This window comes from Hemiscyllium ocellatum, chromosome 27 (genome assembly GCF_020745735.1).
Source record: "Hemiscyllium ocellatum isolate sHemOce1 chromosome 27, sHemOce1.pat.X.cur, whole genome shotgun sequence".
In the NCBI taxonomy this organism is placed as follows: Eukaryota; Metazoa; Chordata; class Chondrichthyes; order Orectolobiformes; family Hemiscylliidae; genus Hemiscyllium; species Hemiscyllium ocellatum.
In genome coordinates, this window is record NC_083427.1 from 581994 (window position 1) to 605791 (window position 23798).

Consider the following 23798-nt stretch of genomic DNA (forward strand, 5'->3'; position numbering starts at 1 on the left):
AGTGGGGGAGAATGTGCAAACTCCACACAGACAATCGCAACGAGGCTGGAGTCGAACCCAGGTCCCTGGCACTGTGAGGCAGCGGTGCTAACTAGTACACCACCGTGTGGATATCGGATCCTAGTGAGGGGCGGGAGTGCTGAGTTCTTGAGGGATGCATTTGTGGGGGTGGGGGAGGCGTGGGCTAGTCAGGATGAGTTGGGACTGTGTGGGATGAGTTGGGACTGTGTGGGTAAGTGTGGTCTTGGTTTAACAGTTACTCAGGACCCAGCCTCATTATTTTAACAACCTCACTTTTCCTTAGTAACTACTGACTTAAATTTTAACTGGGAACTTTCAGAGAGATCCGCGCAGAGAGGCAAATTCAAGGGTCTCATGATGGGTTTTTGCCCTGCACTCATTCTTGCTCCGTTAGCTCAGTGTCTGGTAAAAAGCCAAACCCCAAAATAGAGTCATAGAGATGTACAGCACGGAAACAGTCCCTTCCATTCAACCCATCCATGCTGACCAGATATCCCAACCCAATCTAGTCCCACCTGCCAGCACCCGGCCCATATCCCTCCAAACCCTTCCTATTCATATACCCATCCAAATGCCTCTTAAATGTTGCAATTGTACCAGCCTCCACCACTTCCTCTGGCAGCTCATTCCATACACGTACCACTCTCTGCATGAAAAAAGTTGCCCCTTCGGTCTCTTTTATATCTTTCCCCTCTCACCCTAAACCTATGCCCTCTAGTTCTGGACTCCCCCACCCCAGGGAAAAGACTTTGTCTATTTATCCTATCTATGCCCCTCATAATTTTGTAAACCTCTACGAGGTCACCCCTCAGCCAAACCTAAAAATTTTAAAACTCTTGACAAAACAGTAGCACCCTGTAATCGCAAAACCCTCCTCTGTTAACTGAAAAGAAATAACTTTTCTATCGTACCCAAAACACATCAGGCACAGTACCCAACACACCTCAGTGTGGATAATATTCACACCAGAGATCCTTGGATCACACACACCTCAGTAGTTTCAGATCACTTAAGTTAAAAATCACACAACACCAGGTTATAGTCCAACAGGTTTAATTGGAAGCACTAGCTTTCAGAGCGACGCTCATTCATTGGGTGGTCCACAACCACCCGATGAAGGAGCGTCGCTCCGAAAGCTAGTGCTTCCAATTAAACCTGTTGGACTATAACCTGGTGTTGTGTGATATTTAACATTATACATCCCAGTCCAACACCGGCATCTCCTAATCATGTAGATCACTTAAGTCTGCAACTGGAGGAACAGCGAGGGAGGAGGAGACGGAGTCTGCGACTGGAGGAACTGTGAGTCCCTACTTCCTTGCTGTTCCAATCAAACTCTGCTGTCTTGGGAACAAGGGAACAGAGGGAGGCCATTTCAATGGACTCATGGCCAATGTCTGACCCACATCCCTCAACACCTTGGCTTAACAGAAAAAAAAATCTGCTTCAGATTTCAAACTAACAACCAATCCAGCACTCACTGCCATTTGTGGAGGAGGATTTCAAACCACTATCACTCGTGTGTGCTTGGAAACACTGCCTAACATCACTCCTGCATGGTCTGGCCCTAATTTGTAGACTACTTCCTCAGTTCTGAAATCTCCAACCAGAGGTCATTGTCTATCTTTATCCACCCTGCCCTTTCCTATTAATATCTCGAAGCTTTTGATCAGAACGGCCCTTAAGCTTCGAAATTCTGGAGAAAATGAGCCTAACTTGTCTAATATCCGTCCATCATGTCACTTCTAAAGTCCAGGCGTTGTTCTTGTAAACTTACAGTGTACTCCCTTCAAGGCCAAGATATCCTTCCTCAGGTGTGGTGCCCAGATCTGGGGGAGGGCTCGGTAGGGATGGCCTTGTGGTACTTCCATGGGACTGTTAATCCAGGCACCCCAGGGGGTTCTGTAGTTGTGGGTTCGAATCCAGCTACAGCAGATGGTGGAATCTGAATTCAATGAAACTCTGGAATTTCAGAGTCGCATGATAAAACATTGTCGGAAATACCTATCTGGTTCACTCATATCCCTTTGCGGAAGGAAACTACTGTCCTTACCTGTTCTAGCCTATATGTGACTCCAGACCTACAGCAATGTGGTTGACTCTGCTCTGCCCCCAGGCAATTAGGGATGGGGCAATAAATGTTGGACCTGGCCAGTGATGCCCTCGTCTCCTCGATGAATTTTACAAAAACACAATTTGCTCACTATACTCCAAGTGGACTTGAACCAGAGATTCATAGGACCCCTAGAGTGTGAAAGCAGTCCATTCGGCCCAAGTAGTCCACACCTACCCTCTGAACAAGATCGTGCCCCTCGGCCCAGCCTCCTATCCTATCCTAGCCCTGTAGCCCTGAATTCCCCATGACTAACCCAGCCTAACCTGCACATCCCTGGGCAAATTAGCATGGTCAATCCACCCTAACCTGCACGTCCCTGGGCACTATGGGTAATTTAGCATGGCCAATCCAACCCTAACCTGCACATCCCTGGGCACTATGGGTAATTTAGCATGGCCAATCCAACCCTAACCTGCACATCCCTGGGCACTATGGGTAATTTAGCATGGCCAATCCAACCCTAACCTGCACATCCCTGGGCACTATGGGTAATTTAGCATGGCCAATCCACCCTAACCTGCACACCCCAGGGCACTATGGGTAATTTAGCATGGACAATCCACCCTAACCTGCACATCCCTGAGCACTATGGGTAATTTAGCACAGCCAATCGACCGCAACCTGTACATCTTTGGACTGCGGGAGGAAACTGGAGAACACCCACTGAGTGGGGTGGAGGAGGGAACGCACAGTCATGGGTCCCTGGCGCCATGAGCTGAACTCCTGCTCCCCGCCACCTGAACCCTGCAGTCAGTTGTGAACCCGCTGGTGGATCAGCAGGTTGGACGACTGGGCGAAGGCCTTGCTGCAGACAGGGCAGGCGAAGGGCCGCTCGCCGGTATGGAGCCGCCGGTGGGCCAGCAGGCTGGAGCGCTGGCTGAAGGCCTTGCCACACTCAGAGCAGGCGAAGGGCCGCTCCCCGGTGTGGACCCGCCGGTGCCTCGCCAGGTTCCCCGCCAGGGTGAAGGCCTTGCCGCACTCGGGGCAGGAGAAGGGCCGCTCGCCGGTGTGCACCCGCCGGTGGGTCAGCAGGTCTGACGACTGGGTGAAGGCCTTGCCGCACTCGGGGCAGGCGAAGGGCCTCTCGCCCGTGTGCACCCGCCGGTGCCTCAGCAGCTCCGCCGAGCTCTTGAAACTGTCCCCGCACTCGGCGCACTTGAAGGGCCGCTCACCCGTGTGGATGAGGCGGTGGGTGCGCAGCGGGGAGGAGTGGGTGAAAGCCTTGCCGCACTCGGGGCAGCTGAAGGGCCGCTCTCCGGTGTGGACCCGCCGGTGGGTCAGGAGGTGGGAGGACTGGGTGAAGCCCTTGCCGCAGGCGGAGCAGGTGAACGGCCGCTCCCCGGTGTGACCGCGCCGGTGAGCCTCCAGCTGGTAGGGGTAGTCGAAGCCCTTCCCGCAGTCGCCACACTGCCACGGTTTCTCCATGGGGCCTTCAGGACCAGGCCAGTCACTGCCTCAACCACAAACCGGGCCAGCGACACCGTCTCCTGGCGAGCGCTCGCTCAGTCCACGTCACGGAGAGGGGAAGCCCTCATCCGCAGTCAACTCTGTCGAGCGCTGTCACTTGGGTATGCTCGCTCAGTCCCGTCTACCCTTCCACAGGCACTCATTTCTCTCAACAGGCAAGGGCGGGCATGCGTGGGCGAATCCACTCGATGGCCAGTCAGAGTCTGAGGTGGGCGTCTACTTTGAGATGTCTCTCCTCAAGTGTCTCTCTCCTGGTCGAAGGCCCTGGGAAAGGAGTCGACAGAAAAACAAAGCACAGGGTGGAAACAGAATGGACAATGACAGACATTTTGTTCTGAGTTCCTGTCGACCAGACGCCTCCCCCACCCCAGTCCATTGTGCCGAAAGCAGAGTCCCGAGTCCCACTCTCCGTTCCATCACACTCACCCAGATTTGTTGTGGTTCTGTCCTCGACTCGCCTCTCCGCCCCCATTAGCATGGACAATCCACCCTAACCTGCACATCCCTGGGCACTACAGGTAATTTAGCATGGACAATCCACCCTAACCTGCATATCCCTGGGCACTACGGGTAATTGAGCATGGACAATCCACCCTAACCTGCACATCCCTGGGCACTATGGGTAATTGAGCATGGACAATCCACCCTAACCTGCACATCCCTGGGCACTCTGGGTAATTGAGCATGGACAATCCACCCTAACCTGCATATCCCTGGGCACTATGGGTAATTTAGCATGGCCAATCCACCCTAACCTGCATATCCCTGGGCACTATGGGTAATTTAGCATGGCCAATCCACCCTAACCTAAACATATTTGGACCGGGGGAAGGAAACTGGAGCACTCGATGGAAACCCTCGCAATCACAGAGGGGAAGAATGTGCAAACTCCACACAGACAGCCACTTCAAGGGTGGAATTGAACCCGGCTCCCTGGTGCTGTGAGGCAGAGGTACTAACCACAGAGTCACCAACTCGAAGGTACGGAGGTTGTTTGGGGTCCATCAATTGCATTATGCGCTCGAAGCAAGGAGGAAAGCAAGACCAGTAGACAAGGAGGATAGAGATAGACTGGAGAGTTGGGCAGAGGAGTGACAGATGGAGTTCAATCTGGGCAAAGTGAGGTGATGCGTTTTGGGAAGTCTAATCCGAGAGCGAACTATACTGTAAATGGAAGAGCCTTGGGGAAAGTTGATGGGCAGAGAGATCTGGGAGTGCAGGCCCTTTGTACCCTGAAGGTTGCTGCACAGGTGGATAGAGTGGTCAAGAAGGCACATAGTACGCTTGCGTTCATCGGACAGGATATTGAGTATAAGAGCTGGCAGGTCATGTTAATATTGTACAAGGCATTGGTTCGGCCGCATTTAGAATACTGTGTACAGTTCTGGTCACCACATTACCGAAAGGATGTAGATGCTTTGGAGAGGGTGGGAGAAGATTGACGAGGAGGTTGCCTGGTATGGAAGGTGCTAGCTATGAAGAGAGGTTGAGGAGGTAAGGATTGTTTTCACTAGAAAAAAGGAGATGGGAGGGACTCTGAATGATGTTTACAAAATCATGAAGAGTATAGTCAAGGTAGATAGACATAAGCTTTTTCCCAGGGTGAAGGATTCAATAACCAGAGGTCACGCTTTCAAGGTGAGAGGTGAAAAGTTTAAGGGGGATATATGGGGCAAGTACTTCACACAGAAGGTGGTAGGCGTTTGGAACACGTTACCAGCAGAGGTGGTAGAGGCAGGTACGGTAGATTCATTTAAGATGTGCCTGAACAGATGCATGAGTATGTGGGGAGCAGAGGGATACAGAGGCTTAGGAGTTGGGCGTCAGGTTTAGACAGTACATTTGCATCGGCTGAGGTTTGAAAGGCCGAAGGGCCTGTTCCTGGGATGTAAATTGCTTTTCTTCTGTGATGTTAATCCAGCTCCAACACACTGTCCCTTAGTAAGCCCCATACCACCCCCCACCCCCCAAGAGCCCTGTGTTACTGACTGTATCTGTATTGATGTTAATCCAGGTCCCTCACACTGTCCCTCAGTAACCCCTCTCCCCCCCAGGGCCCTGTGTTACTGACTGTATCTGTACTGATGTTAATCCAGCTCCCTCACACTGTCCCTCAGTAACCCCTAGCCCCCCCAGCGCCCTGTGTTACTGACTGTATCCCTACTGATGTTAATCCAGCTCCCTCACACTGTCCCTCAGTAACCCCTATCCCCCCCAGGGCCCTGTGTTACTGACTGTATCTGTATTGATGTTAATCCAGCTCCCTCACACTGTCCCTCAGTAACCCCTCTCCCCCCCCAGGGCCCTGTGTTACTGACTGTATCTGTACTGATGTTAATCCAGCTCCCTCACACTGTCACTCAATATCCCCTCTCCTGCCCAGACCCCTGCATTACTGACTGTATCTGTACTGATGTTAACCCAGGTCCCTCACACTGTCGCTCAGTAACCCATCTCCCTCCAGTCCCCTGAGCTATTGAATGTATCTCTACTAATGTTAATCTAGCTCCCTCACACTGTCACTCAGTAAAAACCTTTCCCCCCAGCACCCTGTGTTACTGACTGTATCTCTGCGGATGTTAATCCAACTCCCTCACACTGTCACTCAGTAAATACCTGTCTCCCCCCCACAGCCCTGTGTTACTGACTGTATTTTTACTGATGTTAATCCAGCTACCATACACTGTCCCTCAGTAACCCCTCTCCCCTCCCAGCATCCTGTGTTACTGACTGTATCTGTACTGATGTTAATGCAGCTCCTTCACACCATCACTCAGTAAAAACCTCTTCCTCTAGCACCCTGTGTTACTGATTGTATCTCTACTGATGTTAATCGAGCTCCCTCACACTGTCACTCAGTAACCCCTCTCTCCCTCCCAGAGCCCTGTGTTACTTATCATATCTCTACTGATGTTAATCGAGCTCCCTCACACGGTCACTCAGTAACCCCTCTCCCCCCCGGTGCCCTGTGTTACCGACTGTATCTGTACTGATGTTAATCCAGCTCCCTCACACTGTCACTCAGTAACCCCTCTCCCCCCTCCAGTGCCCTGTGTTACTGACTGTATCTGTACTGATGTTAATCCAGCTCCCTCACACTGTCACTCAGTAAGCCCTCTCAGAGCCCTGTATTACTGACTGTATCTGTACTGATGTTAATGCAGCTCCCTCACACTGTTACTCACTAACCCCTCTCCCCCCCACAGGCCTGTGTTATTGACTGTATCTCTACTGATGTTTATCCAGCTCCTTCACACTGTCTCCCAGTAACCCCTCTTTCCTCCAGTACCCTGTGTTACTGACTGAATCTCCACTGATGTTAATCAAGCTCCCTCGCACTGTCACTCAGTAACCCCTCTCCCCGCCACAGCCCTGTGTTACTGAATGTATCTCTAATGCTGTTGATCTAGCTCCCTCACACTGTCACTCAGTAACCCCTCGCCCCCCCCCCAGGCCCCTGCGTTACTGACTGTATCTGTACTGATGTTTATCCAGCTCCCTCACACCATCACTCAGTAACCCCTCTGCTCCCCAGACCTCTGCGTTACTGAATGTATCTCTACACATGTTAATCCAATTACCTCACACTGTCCCTCAGTAACCCCTCTGCACCCCCTGCCCCAAGCCCTGTGTTACTGACTGTATCTGTACTGATGTTAATCCAGCTCCCTCACACTCACTCAATAACCCCTCTCCCCCCAGTGCCCTGTGTTACTGACTGTATCTGTACTGATGTTAATCAAGCTCCCTCACACTCACTCAATAACCCCTCTCTCCCCACAGTGCCCTGTGTTACTGACTGTATCTGTACTGATGTTAATCCAGCTCCCGCACACTGTCACTCAGTAGCCCCTCTCCCACACTGCACCCTGTGTTACTGAGTGTATCGCTACCGATGTTAATTCTGCTCCCTCAACCTGTCATTCAGTCAACCCTGTCTCTCCCAGAACCACGTCTTACTGACTATATCTACTGATATTAATCCAACTCCCTCACACTGTCACTAAGTAACACCTCTCCCCACCCTGTGCCATGTGTTACTGACTGTATCTGTACTGATGTTAATCCAACTCCCTCACACTGTCACTCAGTGACCCCTCTCCCCCACCACCCAGGGCCCTGTGTTACTGACTGTATCCAACTCCCTCACACTGTCACTCAGTAACCCCTCTCTCCCCCAGCACCCTGTGTTACTGACTGTATCTGTACTGATGTTAATCCAACTCCCACACGGTGTCCCTCAGTAACCCCTCTCCACCCCAGGGCCCTGTGTTACTGACTGTATCTCTACAGATGTTAATCGAGCTCCCTCACACTGTCACTCAGTAACCCCTCCCCCCCCCGAGCACTCTGTGTTACTGACTGTATCCCTACCGATGTTCCCTCACACTGTCTCTCAGTAACCCCTCTTCCTTCCAGCACCCTGTGTTATTGACTGTATCTCCACTGATGTTAATCCCCCTCCATCACACTGTCACACAGTAACCCCTCTCCCACCTCCAGCAACCTGTGTTACCGACTGTATCTCGACTGATGTTAATCCAGCTCCCTCACACTGTCACTCAGTGACCCCTCTCCCCCACCACCCAGGGCCCTGTGTTACTGACTGTATCTGTACTGATGTTAATCCAGCTCCCTCACACTGTCACTCAGTAACCCCTCTCCACCCCAGAGCCCTGTGTTACTGACTGTATCTGTACTGATGTTAATCCAGCTCCCTCACACTGTCACTCAGTGACCCCTCTCCCCCACCACCCAGGGCCCTGTGTTACTGACTGTATCTGTACTGATGTTAATCCAGCTCCCTCACACTGTCACTCAGTAACCCCTCTCCCCCCCCAAAGCCCTGTGTTACTGACTGTATCTCTACAGATATTAATCCAGCTCTCTCACACCATCACTCAGTAATCCCTCTCACCCCTAAAGCCTTGTGTTACTGACTGTAGCTCTACTGATGTTATCGTAAGGACAGACCGACGGGCAGAGGGGGTGGGGATGACTACATTGGTAAGGGATGATATTCAGTCCCTTGTGCGGGGGGACCTACAATTAGGGGATGTAGAGTCACTATGGATAGAGTTGAAAAATTCTAAGGGTAAAAAGATCCTCTTGGGAGTTATCTACAGACCCCTTAACAGTAGTCTGGATGTCGGATGCAAGTTGAATCAGGTGCTGAAATTGGCCTGTGGTAAAGATGTTACTACAGTTGTTAAGGGGGATTTTAACATGCAGGTTGACTGGGAGAATCAGGATGGTATTGGACCTCAAGAAAGAGACTTTGTGGAGTGCCTCCGAGATTCTTAGAACAGCTGGTGCTGGAGCCTACCAGGGAGAAGGCAATTCTGGATCTGGTATTATGCAACGAACCAGAATTGATCAGGGACCTCGAAGTGAAGGAGCCATTAGGAAGTAGTGACCATAACACAATAAGCTTCAATCTGCAATGTGAGAGGGAGAGGGTACAATCGGAAGTGACAGTACTTCTGTTGAATAAAGGGAACTATGGAGCTCAGAGGGAGGAGCTGGCCAAAGTTCAATGGTGCAATACCTTAGCAGGGATGACAGTTGGGGAACAATGGCAGATATTTCTGTGTATAATGCAGAAGATGCAGGATCAGTTCATTCCAAAAAGGAAGAAAGATCCTAGGAGGCGGCATGGGTGGCCGTGGCTGACGAGGGAAGTTAAGAAACATCTAAAGTTAAAAGAGAAGAAGTATAACATAGCAAAGATCAGTGGGAAAACGGAGGACTGGGAAGCTTTTAAAGAACAACAGAGGATTACTAAGAAGGAAATACGCAGAGAAAAAATGAAAGGTAAACTGGCCAAAAATATAAAGGACCTTAGTAAAAGCTTTTTTAGGTATGTGAAAGGGAAAAAAATGGTTAAGACTAAAATTGGGCCCTTGAAGCCAGAAACAGGGGAATATATTACGGGGAACAAAGAAATGGCAGAAGAATTGAATTGGTACTTCAGATCTGTGTTCACTGGGGAAGACATAAGCAATCTCCCTGAGGTAACAGTGGCTGAAGGACCTGAACTGAAGGGAATTTATATTAGGCAGGAAGTGGTGTTGGAGAGACTGTTAGGTCTAAAGATTGATAAGTCCCCAGGGCCTGATGGTCTCCACTCCAGGGTGCTGAAGGAGGTGGCTTGAGAAATCGTGGATACGTTGGTGATTATTTTCCAGAGTTCGAAAGATTCGGGATCAGTTCCTGCGGATTGGAGGGTGGCTAATGTTGTACCACTTTTTAAGCAAGGTGGGAGAGAGAAAGCAGGAAATTATAGACCAGTTAGTCTGACCTCAGTGGTGGGAAAGATGCGGGAATCTATTACAAAGGATGAAATTAAGACACATCTGAATATTAGGAACAGGATAGGTCAGAGTCAGCATGGATTTATGAAGGGGAAATCATGCTTGACTAATCTTCAGGAATTTTTTGAGGATGGAACTTTGAAGATGGACGAGGGAGATCCAGTAGATGCAGAGAACCTGGACTTACAGAAAGCTTTTGATAAAGTCCCACATAGGAGGTTAGTGAGCAAAATTAGGGCGCATGGTATTGGGGCAAAGTACTAACTTGGACTGAAAGTTAGTTGGCTGATAGGAAACAAAGAATAGTGATAAACGACTGCATTTCGGAATGGCAGGCAGTGACCAGTGGGGTACCGCAGGGATCAGTACTGGGACCGCAGCTTTTTGCAATATATATTAATGATATAGAAGATGGTATTAGAAATAACCTGAGCAAACTTGCTGATGGTACTAAGCTAGGTGGCAGGGTGAAATGTGAGGAGGATGTTAGGAGATTACAGGGTGACCTGGACAGGTTAGGTGAGTGGGCAGATGCAGCTTAATGTGGATAAATGTATGGTTATCCACTTTGGTGGCAAGAACAGGAAGGCAGATTACTACCTAAATGGAATCAATTTAGGTAAAGGGGCAGTACAAAGAGATCAGGGTCATCTTGTATACCAGTCAATGAAGGTAAGCATGCAGGTACAGTAGGTAGGGAAGAAGGCTAATAGCATGCTGGCCTTCATAACAAGAGGGATTGAGTATAGAAGCAAAGAGTTTCTTCTGCAGCAGGACAGGGCCCTGGTGAGACAGCACCTGGAATATTGTGTGCAGTTCTGGTCTCCAAATTTGAGGAAAGACATTCTGGCTATTGAGGGAGTGCAGCGTAGGTTCACGAGGTCAATTCCTGGAATGGCGGGACTACCTTACGCAGAAAGACTGGAGCGACTGGGCTTGTATACCCTTGAGTTTAGAAGACTGAGAGGGATCTGATTGAGACATATGAGATTATTGAAGGATTGGACACTCTAGAGGCAGGAAACATGTTTCCGCTGATGGGTGAGTGCTGAACCAGAGGACACAGCTTAAAAATACAGGGTAGACCATTTAGGACAGAGATGAAGAGAAACTTCTTCACCCAGAGAGTGATGGCTGTGTGGAATGCTCTGCCCCAGAGGGCAGTGGAGGCTCAGTCTCTGGATTCATTGAAGAAAGAGTTGGATAGAGGTCTCAAGGATAGCGGAATCAACGGTTATGGAGATAAGTCAGGAACAGGACACTGATTAAGGATGATCAGCCATGATCGTAATGAATGGTGGTGCAGGCTCAAAGGGCAGAATGGCCTACTCCTGCAGCTATTGTCTACTGATGTCAATCCAGCTCCCTCACACTCTCACTCAGTAAGCCCTCTCCCCCCCAGGGCCCTGTGTTACTGACTGTATCTGTACTGATGTTAATCCAGCTCCCTCACACTGTCCCTCAGTCACCCCTCTCTCTCCCCCAGCGCCCTGTGTTACTGACTGTATCCCTACTGATGTTAATCCAGCTCCCTCACACTGTCCCTCAGTAACCCCTCTCCCCCCCAGCGCCCTGTGTTACTGACTGTATCTGTACTGATGTTAATCCAGCTCCCTCACACTCTCACTCAGTAACCCCTCTCCCCCCCCCAGCGCCCTGTGTTACTGACTGTATCTGTACTGATGTTAATCCAGCTCCCTCACACTGTCCCTCAGTAACCCCTCTTCCCCCCCCCCCCCAAGGGCCCTGTGTTACTGACTGTATCCCTACTGATGTTAATCCAGCTCCCTCACACTGTCCCTCAGTAACCCCTCTCCCCCCCCCAGGGCCCTGTGTTACTGACTGTATCTGTACTGATGTTAATCCAGCTCCCTCACACTGTCCCTCAGTAACCCCTCTCCCCCCCCCAGGGCCCTGTGTTACTGACTGTATCTGTACTGATGTTAATCCAGCTCCCTCACACTGTCCCTCAGTAACCCCTCTCCCCCCCAGGGCCCTGTGTTACTGACTGTATCTGTACTGATGTTAATCCAGCTCCCTCACACTGTCCCTCAGTAACCCCTCTCCCCCCCAGGGCCCTGTGTTACTGACTGTATCTGTACTGATGTTAATCCAGCTCCCTCACACTGTCCCTCAGTCACCCCTCTCTCTCCCCCAGCGCCCTGTGTTACTGACTGTATCCCTACTGATGTTAATCCAGCACCCTCACACTGTCCCTCAGTAACCCCTCTCCCCCCCAGCGCCCTGTGTTACTGACTGTATCTGTACTGATGTTAATCCAGCTCCCTCACACTCTCACTCAGTAACCCCTCTCCCCCCCCAGCGCCCTGTGTTACTGACTGTATCTGTACTGATGTTAATCCAGCTCCCTCACACTGTCCCTCAGTAACCCCTCTTCCCCCCCCCCCCAAGGGCCCTGTGTTACTGACTGTATCCCTACTGATGTTAATCCAGCTCCCTCACACTGTCCCTCAGTAACCCCTCTCCCCCCCCCAGGGCCCTGTGTTACTGACTGTATCTGTACTGATGTTAATCCAGCTCCCTCACACTGTCCCTCAGTAACCCCTCTCCCCCCCAGGGCCCTGTGTTACTGACTGTATCCCTACTGATGTTAATCCAGCTCCCTCACACTGTCCCTCAGTAACCCCTCTCCCCCCCAGGGCCCTGTGTTACTGACTGTATCTGTACTGATGTTAATCCAGCTCCCTCACACTGTCCCTCAGTAACCCCTCTCCCCCCCAGGGCCGTGTTACTGACTGTATCTGTACTGATGTTAATCCAGCTCCCTCACACTGTCTCTCAGTAACCCCTCTCCCCCCCAGGGCCGTGTTACTGACTGTATCTGTACTGATGTTAATCCAGCTCCCTCACACTGTCCCTCAGTAACCCCTCTCCCCCCCAGGGCCCTGTGTTACTGACTGTATCTGTACTGACGTTAATCCAGCTCCCTCACACTGTCCCTCAGTAACCCCTCTCCCTCCCCCCCCCCCCCCCCCCCAGGGCCCTGTGTTACTGACTGTATCTGTACTGATGTTAATCCAGCTCCCTCACACTGTCCCTCAGTAACCCCTCTCCCCCCCTCGGGCCCTGTTTAGTGTCTTTATGACGTCACTCCCATTGTCTGACCCAGCTCTCCTCCCGGTGTCCCTCTGAAATCCCTCCCCCTCATCCTGAACCCGCTGCTGCCAGTGTTCCCTGGAAACTGTTATTGGTGAGACAGGCCGCTTACTTGCGGAACACTTCAGAGAACACCTCCGGGCCGCCCGAACCAACCAACCCAATCACCCTGTGGCTCAACACTTTAACTCTCCCTCCCACTCCACCGAGGACATGCAGGTCCTTGGACTCCTCCACTGGCAGAACACAACAACACGACGGCTGGAGGAGGAGCGCCTCATCTTCCGCCTGGGAACCCTCCAACCACAAGGGATGAATTCAGATTTCTCCAGTTTCCTCATTTCCCCTCCCCCCACCTTGTCTCAGTCGGTTCCCTCAACTCAGCACCGCCCTCCTAACCTGCAATCTCTTCCTGACCTCTCCGCCCCCCCACCCCACTCCGGCCTATCACCCTCACCTTGACCTCCTTCCACCTATCCCACCTCCATCGCCCCTCCCCCTAGTCCCTCCTCCCTACCTTTTATCTTAGCCTGCTTGGCTCTCTTATTCCTGATGAAGGGCTTATGCTCGAAACGTCGAATTCTCTATTCCTGAGATGCTGCCTGGCCTGCTGTGCTTTGACCAGCAACACATTTGCAGCTGTGATCTCCAGCATCTGCAGACCTCATTTTTTACTCCTCTTTTTATCCCCTACTTTCCCCCACAGTGTCAGCACGCGCATGCGCTGCCCTGCCTCGGCGGACCCGGGGTTTTTTTTTCGGTGGACGGACAGCGTGGCTAACCTTTGTCTTCTCTCATTGCATTTTTTCCCTTTATGACCCCCCCCCCCGCCATGTGTTTGTCTGTTTCCCAGCCGCGACTATGAATACATTTGCACCCACCTTCTCCTCCCCTCCTCCTCCGCAGCTAAGCTCCGCCTCTCCCCCTCCCCGCCTCATCTACATATCGCGCATGCTCCTTTAGCATCTCTCTCTCCCCCAGCCGCTCTGTACCGCGCATGCGCGTCGCTGGCCTCTGTGATTGACAGGCTGCAGAACCAGAGTGAAGAGTGTGTTGCTGCAAGCGCTGTTTAAGGGCTCTAGCCTGAAACATTGACTCTTCTCCTGCTCCCGATACTGCCCGACCGGCCTTATAGTGGTTACAAATCTTGAGAGGCATGGATAGGATAAAAGACAAGGTCTTTTCCCTGTGGTGAACTAGAGTGTATTGGTTTCGGGTGAAAGGCGAAAGATTTAAAAGGGACCTAAGGGGTAACATTTTCACACAGAGTATGGGATGAGCTGCTGGAGGCTGGTAAAATTACACCATTTAAAAGGCACGTGGATGGGTACAGGAACAGGAAAGGTTTGGAGAGATATGGGCCAAGTGCTGGCAAATGGGACTGGATTAATTGTGGATACAGGGTCGGCACAGATGTGTTGGACTGTAGGGTCCGTATCCATGCTGTACATCTCCGTGAGTCAATAAATTTTAGATGTGTGAAACAAGTTTTGCAGAGAGGGTAGAAGGTACTCATGTCAATGAGCAATTAAATCAAGTGGGAAACCACATGAACTAGGCCTGATATCAAAAAAAACATTTGTTTTGGCTGTGGGATAACCGCTCAACCTTGATCGACTGTGGGAACCAGTCTTCTGTTGAGTTAACATGGAGCCACCTGGAGATGTTTTAAACTTGTTTTCTGCGGAACGGAATGTCTGGGAAAGTACTGAAAGTACTACAACGTGGAGATGCAGCATGTAATGGGCGATTGACTGTGTGGAATGTGCACATTCTCCCCGTGCCTGCGTGGGTTTTCTCCGGGTGCTCCGGTTTCCTCCCACAGTCCAAAAAAATGTGCAGGTTAGGTGAATTGGCCATGCTAAATTGCCCGTAGTGTTAGGTGAAGGGGTAAATGTAGGGAAATGGGTCTGGGGGTGTTGCGCTTCGGCAGGTCGGTGTGGACTTGTTGGGCCAAAGGGCCTGTTTCCACACTGTAAGTAATCTAATCTAATCTAATTATCCTAATGTCAGGGACTATGCTCCATTCAGTGGACTTCACCTCAGGCTGGGATTTGTGGTTGTAAGAAGACAGTGAGACTTGTTATCGACTGAATGCATGACTTCACCTTGCAGGAGCCCGACACGACAGTTCTCACAGACAGTTTAGTGTCACAACGTTACCTCCCAATGAAAACTGGCTGATTTTGTGTTAGGCCTGCTTTCGACATGCTTTTCCACTTGCTCCAATTGCTCACTGTCAAGTCCCATTAGCCCGTAATGATTAACCTGTAATGGTCTGGTTTGCAGGTATCGTTCTTAATCCTACCACTCCACTCACTAGTTTGCATATGTCTCCAATATATATTAAGTAGATTAAGCTAATAAATTTGCTTCATATCAAAGTCATAGAGTCAGATATCATGGAAACAGACCCTTTCGTCCAACCCATCCATGCCGACTCGATATCCTAACCTAATCTAGTCCAATTTCGAGTCATAGAGACATACAGCACGTAAACAGATCCTTTGGTCCAACTCATCCATGCCAATCAGATATCCCAACCCAATCTAGTCCCACCTGCCAGCACCCGGCTCACGTCCTTCCAATTCATATACCCATCCAGATGCCTTTTAAATGTTGCAATTGTACCAGCCTCCACCAACCTCTCTGGCAGTTCATTCCATACATGTACCACCCTCTGTATGGAAAAGTTGGCCCTTAGGTCCCTTTTATATCTTTCCTCTCTCATCCTAAACCTATGCCCTCTAGTTCTGGACTCCCTGACCCCAGGGAAAGGACTTTGTCTATTTACCTTATTCATGCCCCTCATGATTTTATAAACCTCTATAAGGTCACCCTCAGCCTCTGACGCTCCATGGAAAGCAGTCCCAGCCTGTTGTGTCTCCCTGTAGCTCAAATTCTCCAACCCTGGCAACATACTTGTAAATCTTGTCTGAACCCTTTCAAGTTTCACAACATCCTTCCTATAGCAGGGAGACCAGAACTGTATACAGCATTCTAAATGTCTTCTCACCACTGTCCTGTACATCCGCAACATGATGCCCCAAGTTAATGCAGTGACCAATGATGGCAAGTGCGCCAAATACTTTCTTCACCACCCTATCTACCTTCAACTCCACTTTCAAAGAGATGAACCTGCACTCCAAGATCTCATTGTTCAGCAACACTCCCTAGGATCTTACCATTAACTGTACAAATCCTTCCCTGATTTGCTTTTCCAAAATGCAGCACCTCACATTTATCTAAATTAAATTCCATTTCCCACTCCTCAGCCCATTGGCCCATCTGATTGAGATCCTGTTGTACTCTGAGCTAACCTTCTTCGCTGTCCACTACACCTCCAATTTTGGTGTCATCTGCAAACTTACTAACTATATCTTCTGTCTTCATATCCAAAGCTTTTATATAAATGAAGAAAAGCAGTGGACCCAGCACTGATCCTTGCGGCACACTGTTGGTCACAGGCCTTCAGTCTGAAAAAGAACCCTCCACCACCACCTTCTGTCTTCAAGCCAAATTTGTATCTAGTTGGCTAGCTCTCCTTGGACCCCATGTGATCGCACCTTGCTAACCAATCTATCATGTGGAATCTTGTCAAAGGCCTTGCTGAGGTCTGTACAGACAATGTCTATTGCTCTGCCTTCATTAATCTTCTTTGTCACCTCTTCGAAAAACTCAATCACTTGGTGGGCAAAGATCTCCCACGCACAAAGCCACGTTGACTATTCTTAATCAGTTCTTGCCTTTTGAAATATATGTAAATCCTGTCCCGCACACTACCCTCCAGCAACTTATCCACCACCTGACGTCAGGCTCACCAGTCTGCAGTTCTCTGGCTTTTCCTTACCACCTTTCTTAAATAGTGGCACCACATTGACAATCCTCCAGACTTCTGATTGATGCTATTGATGATACAAATATCTCAGCAAGGGGCCCGAGCAATCTCCTCTCCAGCTTCCCACAGAGTTCTGGGAAACACCTGATCAGGTATCTGGGACTTCGCTACATTTGTGCATTATAAGACTTCCAGCGCCTCCTCTTCTGCAAGATAGACACTTCTCAAGACATCACTATTTACTTCCCTGAATTCCTTCGCTCCACATCTTTTCTTCACTAAATACAGGGAAATGAAATGTCCATTTGGTATCTCATCCATCTCTTGTGGCTCCACACTGAGGCACCCTCATTGACCTTTAAGGGCCGCTATCTGTGAGACGCTAGAGAAGTGATTGCTGGGCCCCTTGCTGAGATATTTGTATCATTGATAGTGACAGGTGAGGTGCCGGAAGACTGGAGGTTGGCAAACGTGGTGCCACTGTTTAAGAAGGGTGGTAAGGACAAGCCGGGGAACTATAGACCAGTGAGCCCAACGTCAGTGGTGGGCAAGTTGTTGGAGGCAATCCTGACGGACAGGATGTACATATATTTGGAAAGGCAAGGGCTGATTAGGGATAGCATGGCTTTGTGCGTAGAAAATCATGTCTCGCAAACTTGATTGAGTTTTTTGAGGAAGTAACAAAGAAGATTGATGAGGGCAGAGCAGTAGATGTGATCTATATGGACTTTAGTAAGACGTTTGACAAGGTTCCCCATGGGAGACTGATTAGCAAGGTTCGATCTCACGGAATACAGGGAGAACTAGCCATTTGGATACAGAACTGGCTCAAAGGTAGAAGACAGAGGGTGGTGGTAGAGGGTTGTTTTTCAGACTGGAGGCCTGTGACCAGTGGAGTACCACAGGGATCAGTGCTAGGTCCTCTACTTTTTGTCATTTATATAAATGATTTGGATGCGAGCATAAGTATAGTTGGTAAGTTTGCAGATGACACCAAAATTGGAGGTGGAGTGGACAGTGAAGAGGGTTACCTCAGATCACAATGGGATCTTGATCAGATGGGCCAATGGGCTGAGGAGTGGCAGATGGAGTTTAATTCAGATAAATGTGAGGAGCTGCATTTTGGGAAAGCAAATCTTAGCAGGACTTATACACTTAATGGTAAGGTCCGAGGGAGTGTTGCTGAACAAAGAGACCTTGGAGTGCAGGTTCACAGTTCCTTGAAAGTGGAGTTGCAAGTAGATCGGATAGTGAAGGCGGCATTTGGTATGTTTTCCTTTATTGGTCAGAGTACTGAGTACAGGAGTTGGGAGGTCATGTTGCCGCTGTACAGGACATTGGTAAAGCCACTGTTGGAATATTGCGTGCAATTCTGGTCTCCTTCCTATCGGAAAGATGTTGTGAAACTTGAAAGGGTTCAGAAAGGATTTACAAGGATGTTGCCAGGGTCAGAGGCTGAGGGATGACCTTATAGAGGTTTATAAAATTATGAGGGGCATGGACAGGATAAATAGACAAAGTCTTTTCCCTGGGGTCAGGGAGTCTAGAATTAGAGGGCATAGGTTTAGGGTGAGAGGGGAAAGATATAAAAGAGACCTAAGGGGCAACTTTTTCACACAGAGGGTGGTGTGTGTATGGAATGAGCGGCCAGAGGATGTGGTGGAGGCTGGTACGATTGCAACATTTAAGAGGCATTTGGATGGGTATATGAATAGGAAGGGTTTGGAGGGATATGGGCCGGGTGCTGGCAGGTGGGACTAGATTGGGTTGGGATATCTGGTCGGCATGGACGGGTTGGACCGAAGGGTCTGTTTCCACGCCGTACATATCTATGACTCTATTATCTCCCCAGTTACACTTCTGCTCTTAATGTATTTGTAAAATCTCTTTAGATTCTCCTTAACTCTATTTGCCAAAGCTATCTTATGTCCCCTTTTGACCCTCTTGTTTTCCCTCTTAAGTATACTCCTACTGCACTTATTCTCCTCTAGGAATTAACTTGATTCCAAGACTGAAATGCTTCCTATTTTCTGACCAGAGTCTCAATTTCTGTAGTCATTCAGCATTCCCTACACCTACCAGCCTTGCCCTTTACACTAACAGGAACATACTGTCTCTGAACTCTTGTTCTTTTTCATTTTTGAAGGCCTCCCACTTTCCAACTAGCCCTTTTCAGTGATAGGCAACATGGTTTTGTGCAGGGGAGATCGTGCCTTACCAACTTGAAAGAGTTCTTCGAGGAAGTGACCAAGTTGATAGATGAAGGAAGGGCTGTTGATACCATATACATGAACTTTAAAGAGTTTGATAAGGTTCCCCATGGTAGACTAATGGAGAAAGTGAAGTCACATGATGTGCAGGGTGTTCTATCTAGGTGGATAAAGAATTGGTTGAGCAACAGGATACAGAGAGTAGTAGTTGAAGAGAGTTCCTCGAAATGGAGAAAGGTGACCAGTGGTGTTCCACAGGGGTCAGTGTTGGGGCCACTGTTGTTTGTGATACACATAAATGATCTAGAAGAGGGCACTGTTGGTAAGATCAACAAGTTTGCAGATCTCACAAAGATTGGTGGAGTAGCAGAAAGCATAAGGGACTGTCAAAAAATACAGGAGAATATAGATAGATCTGGAGAGTTGGGCGGAAAAGTGGCAGATGGCTTTCAATCCAAACAAATGTGAGGTGATGCATTTAGGAGAAAGTGAGGACTGCAGATGCTGGAGATCGGAGCTGAAAATGTGTTGCTGGAAAAGAGCGCCGGGTCAGGCAGCATCCAAGGAGCAGGAGAATCGACGTTTCGGGCATGAGCTCCTGAAGAAAGGCTCATGCCTGAAACGTTGATTCTCCTCCTTGGGTAATGCATTTAGGCAAGACTAATTCTAGAGCGAATTATACAATGAATGGAAGAGCCTTGGGAAAAGTTGATGGGCAGAGAGATCTGGGAGTGCAGGTCCATTGTACCCTGAAGGTTGCTGCACAGGTGGATAGAGTGGTCAAGAAGGCATATAGTATGCTTGTCTTCATCGGACAGGGTGCTGAGTATAAGAGCTGGCAGGTCATGTTAATATTGTACAAGACATTGGTTCAGCCGCATTTAGAATCCTGTGTACAGTTCCGGTCACCACATTACCAAAAGGATGTGGACGCTTTAGAGAGGGTGGGAGAAGGTTTACGAGGATATTGCCTGGTATGGAAGGTGCTAGCTATGAAGAGAGGTTGAGTAGGTTAGGTTTATTTTCATTAGAAAAAAGGAGATTGAGAGGGGACCTGATTGAGGTTTACAAACTCATGAAGGGTATAGACAGGGTGGATAGAGACAAGCTTTTCCCAGGGTGAAGGATTCAATAACGAAGGTCATGCTTTCAAGGTGAGAGGTGGAAAGTTTAAGGGGGTCACACGCGGTAAGTACTTCACACAGAGGGTGGTGGGTGTTTGGAATGCTTGAGAGATGGTGCAGGACAGAGGGGTTCAGATTTTTGGGACATTGGGACCAGTTCTGGGGGTGGTGGGACTATTACAAATCTGACGAGCTACACCCGGGCCAGACTGGAACCAATATCCTTGGGGGTGCTTTTGCTAACGCTGCTGGGGAGGGTTTAAACTAATGTGGCGGGGGATGGGAAACAAATGAGGAGGTTCGTGGTCAGGAAGGAGGTAGTAACTAAAGCCTGTGAGGAGCGAGATAATAAAGTCAGTGTGACAAAGGGGAAGAGTCACAGGGAACAGATGATGAACACAAAGGGACAGGTGGTCTGAGGTGCATTTGTTTTAATGCAATAAGTGTAGTAGGTAAGGCAGATGGACTTAGGGCTTGGAGTCGTACCTGGGAGGATGATGTTATTGCTAATACTGAAACTTGGTTAAGGGAAGAGCAAGATTGGCAACTAAATATCCCAGGATATTGATGCTTCAGGTGGGATAGAGAGGGATGTAAAAGAGGTGGAGGAGTTGTATTAATGGTCAGAGAGGCTATCACAGCTGTGCTGAAGGAGGGCACTATGAAGGACTGGAGCAGTGAGGCAATATGGGCAGAGCTCAGAAATAGGAAGGCTGCAGTAACAATGTTGGGGCTGAACTACAGGCCTCCCAATAGTGAGCGTGAGATAGAGGTACAAATATGTAAACAGATCATGGAAAGATGTAGGATAGGTGGTGGTGAGAGGAGATTTTAATTTTCCCAACATTGACTGGGATTCACTTACTGTTAGAGGAGCAGAATTTGTAAGGAGTTATCCAGGAGGGCTTTCCAGAGTAGTATGTAAATAGTTCAACTCGGGAAGGGGCCATATTGGACCTGGTGTTGGGGAATGAACCCGGCCAGGTGGTTGAAGTTTCAGGAGGGGATTACGTTGGGGATAGGGATCACAATTCCTTAAGGTTTAGAATGCTCATGGACAAAGACAAGAGTGGTCCGAAAGGAAGAGTGCTACACTGGGGAAAGGCCAACTATACCCAAATTCAGCAGGAGCTGGGGAAGTGTGGATTGGGAGCAGCTTTTTGAAGGAAAATCCGTATTCGATATGTGGGAGGCTCTTATAGAGAGGTTGATTCGAGTTCAGGAGAGAGATGTCTCTGTGAAAATGAGGAATAGAATTGGCAAGATTAGGGAACCATGGATGACAGGTGAAATTGTGAGACTTGCTGAGAGGAAAAAGGAAGCATACATAAGGTCTAGGCGACTGAAGACAGACAAAGCTTTGGAAGAATATTGGGAAAGTAGGACCAATCTGAAATGAGGAATTAAGAGGGTTAAAAGGGGCAATGAGATATCCTTAGCGAGCAAGGTTAAGGACAACCCCAAAGCCTTTTATTCATATAGAAGGAGCAAGAAGGTAACTAGAGAAAGGGTGGGTCCACTCAAGGACAAAGGAGGAAAGGTGTGTGTGGAGTCAGAGAAAATGGGCAAGATTCTTAATGAGTACTTTGTGTCAGGATTCACTGAGGAGAGGGACATGGTGGATTTTGACGTTAGGGATAGATCTTTGAATACTCTAGGGCAAGTCGGCATTAGGAGGAGGAAGTGATGTGTATTCTAAAAAGGCATTAAGGTGGTCAAAGTCGCCAGGTCCAGATGGGATCTATCCCAGGTTACTGAGGGAAGCAAGAGAGGAAACAGCTTGGGCCTTAACAGATATCTTTGCAGCTTCCTTGAACACAGGTGAGGTCCCAGAGGACTGGAGAGTTGCTCTTGTTTTCCCCTTGTTTCAGAAGGGTCGCAGGGATAATCCAGGTAATTACAGACCTGTGAGCTGGATGTCAGTGGTAGGGAAGCTGCTGGAGAAGATACTGAGGGATAAGATCTATTTACATTTGGAAGAAGATGAGCTTATGAGTGATAGGCAGCATGGTTTTGTTCAGGGAAGGTCATGTCTTAGCAACTTAATAGAATTCTACGAGGAAATTACACAATTGATTGATGAGGGAAGGGCTGCAGATGTCATAGACATGGACTTTACTTGGGCATTTGACAAGGTTCCCCATGGTCGGCTGATGGAAAAGGTGAAATCACATGGGGTCCAGGGTATTCTAGCTAGATGGATAGAGAACTGGTTGGGAAACAGGAGACAGGGAGTAGTATTGGAAGGGAGTTTCTCAAAACTGAGACTGTGACCAGTGGTGTTCCACAGGGCTCCGTGCTGGGAGCACTGTTGTTTGTGATATATCTAAATGATTTGGAGGAAGGTGTAGGTGGCCTCATTAGCAAGTTTGCAGTTGACACTAAGATTGGTGGAGTAGCAGATAGTGAAGAGGACTGTCAGAGAATACAGCAGAATGGATAATAGACTGGAGAGTTGGGCAGAGAAATGGCAGATGGAGTTCAATCCGGACAAATGTGAGGTGATGCATTTTGGAAGATCCAATTCAAGAGCGAACTATACAGTAAATGGAAAAGTCCTGGGGAAAACTGATGTAGAGAGAGATCTGTGTGTTCAGGCCCATTGTTCCCTGAAGATGGCAATGCAGGTCAGTAGAGTGGTCAAGAAGGCTTATGGCACGCTTTCCTTCATCGGACAGAGTATTGAGTACAAGAGTTGGCAGGTCATGTTACAGTTATAGAAGACTTTGTTTCGGCCAGATTTGGAATACCACGTACAGTTCTGGTCGCCACATTACCAAATGGATGTGGATGCTTTGGAGAGGGTGCAGAGGAGGTACACCAGGTTGTTACCTGGTATGGAGGATGCTAACTATGAAGAGAGTTTGAATAGATCAGGATTATTTTCATTGGAAAGACGGAGGTTAAGGGGGGACCTGATTGAGGCCAACAAAATCATGAGAAGTATAGACAGGGTGGATAGCAAGAAATGTTTTTCCCCAGAGTGGGGGACTGAGTTACTCAGGGTCATGAGTTCAAAGTGAGAGGGGAAAGATTTAAGGGAGATATGTATGGAAAGTTCTTTACGCAGAGGGTGCTGGGTACCTGGAATGTGTTGCCAGCGGAGATGGTAGGGACGGGAACAATGGCGTCATTTAAGAGGTATCTCGACAGATACATGAAAGGGCAGGGAGCAGAGGGATACAGATCCTGAGAAAATAGGCAGCAGGTTTAGATAGAGGATCTGGATTGGTGTAGGCTTGGAGGGCCAATGGGCCTGTTCCTGTGCTGGAATATTCTTTGTTCTTAACACTTGCAATCCTAGTCTATGCTTGGAAAGTTAAAATTCCCTTCCATTGCAACCCTATAGTTCTAACAGATCTGTGCAATCTCCTTACAAATTTGCTTCTCAACAGCCTGTTGACTATTGAGGGGGCCTATACTATAATACCAATCAGGTGATTGTCCCTTTCTTGTTTCTTAGCTCCTCCCTGATAACTTCACTGGATGCTCTCCCAGGAATATCTTCCCTAAATACAGCCGCAATGTTATCATTTATCAAAAACGCCCTCTCCTCTCCCGTCTTGCCCCCCTTTTCTGTCCTTTCTATAG

The 23798-nt window shown here is 48.9% G+C and overlaps 1 protein-coding gene across 3 annotated transcripts in view; it reads right to left on the bottom strand.

The window, feature by feature from the left end:
• Positions 1 to 1183: 1183 nt before the first annotated feature.
• Positions 1184 to 23798, bottom strand: part of LOC132828674 (zinc finger protein 154-like) — a 73498-nt gene continuing 50883 nt past the window's right edge. The window contains exons 1-2 of one of the 3 annotated variants that reach the window (XM_060845740.1): positions 13917 to 13958; positions 1184 to 3868 (exon numbers count right to left, since the gene is read on the bottom strand). In XM_060845740.1, the coding sequence (XP_060701723.1) occupies positions 2888 to 3562 (675 nt within the window). In that variant the 5' untranslated portion in view covers positions 3563 to 3868; positions 13917 to 13958 and the 3' untranslated portion in view covers positions 1184 to 2887. Of the gene's footprint in view, positions 3869 to 13552; positions 13640 to 13916; positions 13959 to 23798 lie in introns of those variants that run through there. The other 2 variants (XM_060845741.1, XM_060845739.1) reach the window with 2 other exon arrangements.